General features: G+C 43.6%; 1 protein-coding gene and 1 non-coding gene across 2 annotated transcripts; both read right to left on the bottom strand.

Moving 5' to 3' along the window:
* Nucleotides 1–340: 340 nt before the first annotated feature.
* LOC123406663 lies at nt 341–464 on the bottom strand. Its single transcript, XR_006612323.1, has one exon. It is a non-coding gene; the product is annotated as a U6atac minor spliceosomal RNA (small nuclear RNA).
* A 445-nt stretch (nt 465–909) lies between these two features.
* On the bottom strand, nt 910–7,089 carry LOC123401593 (protein PECTIC ARABINOGALACTAN SYNTHESIS-RELATED-like). The gene is made up of 11 exons (XM_045095419.1): nt 6,700–7,089; nt 6,567–6,617; nt 6,383–6,473; nt 5,643–5,719; nt 5,133–5,221; nt 3,642–3,761; nt 2,755–2,871; nt 2,401–2,544; nt 2,181–2,304; nt 1,869–2,060; nt 910–1,574 (listed from the first exon to the last, which is right to left on the bottom strand). Exons 1-11 carry the CDS (start codon nt 7,036–7,038, stop codon nt 1,212–1,214), a joined length of 1,707 nt encoding a protein of 568 aa, XP_044951354.1. The 5' UTR covers nt 7,039–7,089; the 3' UTR covers nt 910–1,211.
* Nucleotides 7,090–8,339: the final 1,250 nt, after the last annotated feature.

The following is an 8,339-nucleotide window of genomic DNA, read 5'->3' as shown; positions in this document are numbered from 1 at the left end:
TATGAAAGTTCATATGTTTGAATCTCAACTTGCACTTTAATGAAGATGCGGAGCTAAAGTAGATGTCGACAAAGAGCGAGGACGGGACTTTTCAAATACAAAATTCATGATCCAAATATCAACAATCTAACCCGGTGCAACGCATGGGCAATTTTACTATGGAAAAACCAAAAAAAAATTCAATATAATTTTTTTAATGCGTGACAAGTGTATGTGGGTGCAAAAGCGCATTTAGTGCAACGCATGGGCAATTTTACTATGGAAAAACCAAAAAAAAAAATCAATATAATTTTTTTAATGCGTGACAAGTGTATGTGGGTGCAAAAGCGCAGGAAATGCCAAAAAAAATTGGGTAAGATCCGCCGAAGCGGGTAGCCTTAACCGCAGTGTGCTAGAGGAAAGTCCGAAGACCGTTCCCGTCCCTGTCAGGGGAGATGCCAACCGTCTCTCCTTTTTACGAACACGATTACGTGAAGCAGCGCCTTTCCTTATAAACCACGCGACGCATCGCTCCGGTAGCGAGGTGGGACTAATAAACGACAGCCCAGGCTGCTGCGCGCCTTCCCCCTTTGCTCCGCGATCGATTCCCTTCCCTCGCTCGAGACTGAGGCAGGCGGAGGGCCGGGCCTGAAGGGAAAAACAGCGCTGGCGCGCGCACACACACACTCGTCGATTAAAAAAATGCAGCAGCTTTTTTACTAGTACGTGGCTAGACCGTGTCAAGAATACAATATCTGGATCAAGAAACCGTGCTTGGCAAAGCGTACACAGAAGCATACCGATCATACCGATCTTGGCAAAGCGTACACAGAAGCATACCGATCTTGGCAAAGTGTACTTGCTGGCTTACTGCCAGTGGTGCCACACGAACAGAAATCAGAAGGGAAATAAAAGAAACTGAGAACTAGCTAGCTCAAGAATGCGATGTCTGATTAATCAGCATTTCCTTTTTGGTTTCCCGCGTGGTTTTATCGCACGATTAATCATCGGCCAAGAACGCAATATCTGTTTCGAGAAACCCGTGCTTCACCGCTACCGAATTCTGATCATCTACACACAACACACAAACTTCGGATACCAAGGCCGCAGGAGCACTTGCTGCTCTGGTAGTAGTGTCAATATGAACAAAATCAGGAGGACATCAAGGAAAAGCACTATAGTCCATACTCCATAGCTAGCTTAGCAGCGGCTGTCACTCTACTCGGTCCGTCTCATGCTCTGCACATGCAGGGGGTGAGGGGGTTCTCCCAGAGGTCGTAGCCGGGGAAGGTGGGCTCGGGGAGGCCGGCGCGGGCCTGGTGCGAGATCACGACGTCCTCGGCAAAGGAGGCCCAGGCCAGGTACGGGTCGCCGAGGGACTTGGACATGAGCCCCTTGTCGGGCTTGATGGACTTGAGCCGGTGGCGCCCGCTGTAGCGCCGCGCCCCCATGATGAGCTTGGCGAAGTTGCCGCCGTGCGTCATCACGAACACGTCCGACTTTAGGCACACCAGGAAGTCCAGCGCCGCCAGGCTCGTCACGTGCTTCCGGAAGTGCTCCATCTCCGCCCCGCTCGCCAGCTCCTCCTTGGTCACCTGCATACCGTATACATGCAGGGTTCATGTCTGCCGTTGCAAATGGTGCATTCAGGGAGAAGAAGGGTAGGAGATGAATATAAGTCTGTTTCGCCCCTCCTCAACTCCAGAAATGGATCCCCGCTTCGAAACCGGGCATTTAACACAGCTAGACTCTTGATTAACCCCTCCTCGAGTCCAGAAATGGATCCCCGCTTCGAAACCGGAGCATTTAACACTGCTAGACTACACTGCTAGACTCTTGATTTCTAGACACGGGCAATAGTCGTACGACAATAGTCGGGCAATACTCACCAGGTTGGGGAACATGTTCCTGAGGGGAGCCATCCTGTTTTTGCCGCCGTACACTTGCCCTGACGCGACGTATATCTGTGTTTCCCTTGTGTATCCCAGTGCTCTCAGGATCACAGCTATCTCGCCAGGCTCAAGGGGGCAACGCCCTTCTTTCCTCTTTTTCAATGCTAATGGCCACAGGTGAGATCCATTCTGCATGCGGATAACAACATCAAGAACTATCAGAAGGCTATGTTGTCGGCATCACTTTGATGTTTGATGAGATAACTGCAATTCCAGAACTGTTAAAAAACACGAAATATTTGAGATGACCTTAAAGCGCCGTGGCCATTCTTTCTGTCTATAAGCTGCCATCATCGCTTTCTCGTCACGTGTTCCAGCAAAATCGCAAAAGGACAGGCCCACCATTCCTTTCTCATATCTCAGATGAAGGGCCCTTTAGAAGGAGTGGCAATTACTTGATCATCAAATGAGCATTCCCTCAACAATGAACTACAAAGAGATTGAACAGAAGAGATCCACTGCAGCTTACATGTATGGATTCCCGCTGGTAGTTCGGTTCCTCATCTTTGTTGCCAACTTATCAGCCATTTCTTCAATATCAGGTAGGAACTTTAAGGCGTGATAATTAACTCTGCATCTTAGTCGGTTAATCTCCGTCGGAACATTGTCATACCTGAAATTGAAGGTTTGCACTGTATTTATTTCTGCTGCTCCATGCACATTAGAGATTTTGTACAATGTAACTTTTAGAGCACAAGCTAAACCCAAAAAAAAATTAGGTTCTCCTTAATATAGCATGGAAACTGATTGGGCATTTTGGGTTAAGACAACAAATTTATGAATAATTGCCACAATATAGTTGTGCATTCAACTGTTGACTTACCCCAACCTGTCAACAAATGGCTTAATAGACATTATTGTTTTCTCTTTGATCCTTGGAAGTACATTATCAATGTAAAACTGTGCAGATGCATACTTTGGGATGTTCTTCACTGTACGCCTGTCATAGACACATTTAAATACTGTTATATGCAGAATATATTGACACAAATGTAGTATTTGATCCCTAACACCCGCTATAAGCAGAACAGATAATTACAACAAGAAGACAGGTTTACCATGGTGAACATAAGACAAGGTGAGACCGCAGGTAGTGAAAAGAAGTAAGAGTTCGAACCATTCCTGAATCTACATTTAATTTCATAAGGAAACAAGCAAAAATGGAAATGTATGTAGATCTGATTCACTTTACTAGGCTTTAAAACTTCCATTCTATGTGGATAGTGGTTAATTTGAGCAATTTAATCTCTCAGTCTAGTTGTATTAATTTTGAGACAGAAACAAGGATGACCTTCGGGATAAACTGCTCCAGATCAGCAGTATACCTATGATGATGGACCTCAGTCTAAGGGCGGGCATCAGCCTACTTTCTAACAAAAAAAGTATAGCTATGATGGACAACACACAAGATTTAAAGTACATCAAGATGGATGTAGTTTTGGACTTCCCATACTCATTGAGATAAATTCAACGGAATTATAAATAAATGCCACATTTATAGAGGGAGTACTACCAAGGAAATATTCCTATGAAATAGAGTCCGAAATGAGTTTATAGGAAAAAACTCTAATGAATTACAATCCTAAAATCAAACAACACACATAGGAAAAATCTAAAAGATAGCAATCCTCCAAAATTCATACAAAAATCCTTCAAATCAAATATGCCCTAAGACTCAAGGCAGGGAGTAAAAGAAAATGCATAACCTACTTTATACTAGTGAAGAGTTCATCTTTTTCTGTGAACCAGTCAGGGATGTCTCGGACAATTCGTACGTCGTCCTTCAGATAGTTTATAAAATGATCCACATCAAAGATATCTTCAAATTTACTGCAGAGGAAACAAATGTTGTTAACAATTCTATATCTATACCACTATATAGCGTACGAATAACTTGGAATAACAATCATTGAATGAAGCCGATCCGACGGTTGAGACATGGCAAATCCGAGTGTTGCTGACCGTTGGATCTTCTTATTACTTCACTAGATTTTGCCATGTGTACTATCTTGAACGTTGTAGGTTGGGCTAAGCCATATGGACATTTTGGACAAAATTTAGAGCACACTCTACTTTACTCTAGACTCTTCCATACTCATACTCTCCTAAAAAAAATACCAAACCATCATTCATTTTTGCTTCGTATTCAAGGCTATGTAACTTCATAAATCATACTGCCTCCGTTCCTAAATATAAGTCTTTCTAGAAGTTTTACTAGGGAACTACATACGGATGTATATAGACATACTTTAGAGATGTATATTCACTCATTTCGTTCCGTATGTAGTTCCCTAGTGAAATTTCTTAAAAGACTTATATTTAGGAACGGAGGAAGTATTTATCTTTCCGGATAGAACAATAACTTTGAGATAGCCAAAAAGACACCTAGACAAAACATGTTCGATATATTTTATGTGATCTTTGCATCTTATACTTCATGCATATGCCCCACAATTCCATTTGCATGCTATAATTAATACAGTAACAGTACATTTACCTTTGGTTGTAATTTGATTATCTGGGCTCTCACGTGCTATGCACGTATAACTTACTAGTTAAATACCAATGGCAAATACCATTTATTTAACATAGTCGAATTAGGTGATGCTGCAACTAAGAGAATTATGACTCTGCATTATATCCAGTATCAATTAGTTCATTCTTATTCAAAAGCCAGTGTGACAGTAAGAAAACTTTAGACCTACAAAACGTGATATTGTAAATTTTTCCACTTTATAAAATTCATATCGAAACTCCACTCCAGATGTTAATTCTATATACTAGCTGTTTTCAGTAGTCACTAATTCACCAGTGTAGCATGAAGGAGGATTTGTCCCTGATTAGGATATCCTATAACAACAATACAATCATTGTTAAGCATGAAGAAGACCAGTGACTTTCACGAGCAGGTATTTTGATCATTGCAGGAGTGGTACAATAAAAAAATTACTTAAGATGAACCCGATACTCAAGACCAGAAGCATATTGGTGTCACATGCCTGCAGAAAAACTGGCTGATTCTGCCAGAATAACCGTAGTTCATTTTTGAAAAATTCTAGTATGACGCTATCCTCAGTGAACTGACAATTTGATTAGAATATCTGTGAAGCGGATTTCGTATAATAAGACTATCAATTAAAGAACAATATACCAGCAGGGGAATAGACAAGTAGAAGAAGTAACAAGAGACAGTAGCCTTACGTCTGGTCTTTCCATATTTGGTCCTGCTTCAGAACTGGCAAAATAAGTGTTGCTTCCATTATCTTAGCAATTGCAACAGCATTACATATCTGCAGAAACATCAAAGCTTAGAAAGTAACAGACGGGCCAATGTTGTAACTGAAACTCAATTTCAGCTTCTCATTACCTCTGCCCACTGCTTAACAAATTGTCATGATCTTCTTAGGCAGGTACATAAATAAGTATTAAATGACAGGGGAATCTAATTTTATTTCTTAAATAAGAAACAGAAGATCATTGTTAAAGCATGCTATAAAAATGAATTATCATAAATGTATTGAAGGTATAGGCTGATTACGCTTAAGCAACAACCACCATCATAGGAAAAACAGTTCTCATGTAACAGCGAGACTCAGAACTATGCTTCAACAGAAAAAAAAAACATTGCACCACTGAAACAAAGATTTAACAATCACACAAGATAAGGTGAGGAAGGCTGAGAAAAAGTGAAAAACAGGAGTGCATACATACAGCTATTCGTTGCTGGTTCAGTCCACCTTCGGCATGAATAAAAATATACCCAGAGGTTTTGTTCTCAGGTGGGACATCTGCATTATATACAATGATGTAATAATTATCACTTATCAGTGCCCAATCATGAAAGGAAACAAATGTTCTATGAAAAATTCAGAAGGTGATTTTTTTTTACCGAAAAGTTTATGTATATAACAGAGGGTGCACATCTCTCCACTGACTGAGGTATCCTTTCTTGCAGGGGAACACTATGGTTCTACGGGGAAATATCACAAAAACATGGCTAGAAGATGTTTTCATAAGAACTGGCATTGCGCTTTACATAGAAAGTATTCTGTGCTCTGACTCACATTGCTGACAGAAGTCTATGAATGAGAAGTGCATTACAATTTTAAACCCACACTAATGTTGGCAATATTTCATAGCAATAAGATGCATTCAGTTCCCATACGCTGCCTCATAAATCTGCAACCTTACATGAAAATGAAAGTATGGAATTATGGGTCAAAACTGAACTCTCGAAGAACACTGTCATTCAGGTTTTAGCCACCCTAACAAATTTCACACATCACAGTAAACACTAAGCATACCAAGAGTTTAAATAGTTGCCATAAATCTAGGTTGTGTAGTTAAGCAATAAGCGACCTCACAGTGACTGAGTACAGCAAGGCTAAAAGTGAATGGTGCAGCATATGCTACATTTTTTGTCTTTCAAGTAGTGTCAATGCTGGACTTGCCTGAGGGCTCGTCGCTTCGACGCTCTGCGCAGGGCTTCCAGGACGCGGTGGCAGCACGTGGGTTCTCCCACAGCGAGAGAGGCTCCTTCGTCTGCGCCCAATACAATTGAATTCACCAGAACAAAAAAAAATCTCACGTGAACACGAATCGCCAGAATGGTTGCTGAGATCAGGAGCACTTCACCTGGGGGCAATGTAGCGTGATCCCCTCCTTCTGGCACAAGTAGGGCGTGTTCTAGGATAAAGAAGCAAAAAATGTAAGTGCTAGCTTGGGATTCTGATGAAACCGAGCGTAGAGAGAGGGAGAAGGAACTCACGAAGCGGGACCAGAGGGAGGGCGCGGAGAAGAGGGCCGCGAGCAGGAGGAGCGCGAGGACGGCGAGCAAGATCCGGTAGGAGAGGGAGGCGGTGGGGGTCCTGGGGTCCTCGAGGGCGAGGAGGGAGCGGAGGGGAGACGGAAGGAGCTGCCTGTGGTGATGGTGGTGCGGGGGGAGAAGTGAGGAGCGGTGGGCGTCCTTGCCGTCGTCGTCGCGGCCGCGGGCGGCGGAGGTGGAAGCGAATGGGGAGGAAGCGGAGGACGCGTCGGAGTCGCGCTTTGCCGGAGAGTTGGATGCGCGGGCGGCCGCCGCCGCCGTCGAGTGCCGAAGCTCCGCCATCGCTTCCGCCGGCGGCGCGGTGCGAGACGAGAGTGGGAGTGTGCCTGTTTCAGCGTGCAGTCTCAGGACTTCGCTTTCGGTGCGTGACGGTAGTGGGAGCGCACCTGAGTCGATCTCATGCTTCGATTCTCGATCCGACGGCTGTGAGTGGCCAGTCATCCCTGACTTGCGCAGAGCAAATCGTGGACAGAAACCGTCCCTTCCATTTGGCTATTGGCTATGGAAGTTCCACAGCCAATGTCTTTTTTGTTGAGTTATAAAAGCATCCCAAGTCCGAAAATGCCAAACCGAGGCCGAGCTTTATATAGGTCTTTATTTAAAAAATTCAAATTTCAAAAAATTTAACTTTATAAAATTCTGGAAATAAATACACATGTACCAAGATACATAATGTACATGTGTGCAAATCTTCAGGTCAAAATACATTAAAATGTGAGCTGCACAAAAAGATAAATTTGGTGTTTTTAACATATATATTGTTTATTTTTAAAGTCCATGATTTTATTTTTTTGTGCAGCTCGCAATTCAAAGTATTTCATCCTGAAATTTTTCACACATACACTTTACATACTTGCATGCATGTATATTTATTTTCAGAATTTTTTAAACTGAAATTCATGAATTTTGAAAAAAAAAATTCAAAATAAAGGGCTCCATGGAGCATGGTCTCCAAAATGCCCTACTCCCCCAAGTCCTACAACTTTGTTATATGTGATGATTTAGTCCAAATTTTGCAAAACTTGACCCCGTCGTCCTATAACTTGTTGTGTATATGATGATTTAGTCCTGGACCAATCAGAGACAGCCAACTGACAGCCAAGTGGACGGGGCGGTCGTCGCCCACACTTTTGCATAAAATCCCCTGCCTTTTTACCCATTTCACTCGTGGTCTCCTCACCGACCCTTATCCATCTGAACTAAATTTGTTGGCTCGCGTGTGGATGGTTCCTCCCCTTCTATGTGCCCGAGTCGTAGCTCCCCGGCTCACCGCCGTCGTCGCGGCCTCCTCGACGATCCCATGCTACTTGTTGCAGGCCGTCTAGATCGTCGACCAGTGGTTCACCATGGCCTTCTCGCTCCGGTCCATGTGGATGTTGACAAAGTCGGGGTCGGTGTAGTTAAACTGCAGCGACGAAGTGGGCGCGAATGGAAGGACACCACGGCGTAGAGACGGTGCATGCAAGGCTGCTGACGAGTACGCATACTGCGAGTAGTTGTACTGGGTGTTGAGGCGGGCGTTGAACGCGGGTGAGGGGGTACGCGGGTCATGGCTGAAACCGGTGGGGGAGGAACGTTGCGGC

Source organism: Hordeum vulgare, chromosome 6H, assembly GCF_904849725.1.
Source record: "Hordeum vulgare subsp. vulgare chromosome 6H, MorexV3_pseudomolecules_assembly, whole genome shotgun sequence".
Classification (NCBI taxonomy): Eukaryota; Viridiplantae; Streptophyta; class Magnoliopsida; order Poales; family Poaceae; genus Hordeum; species Hordeum vulgare.
The sequence above is the reverse complement of the archived record's forward strand: the minus strand, read 5'-3'. Positions and strand labels throughout refer to the sequence as shown.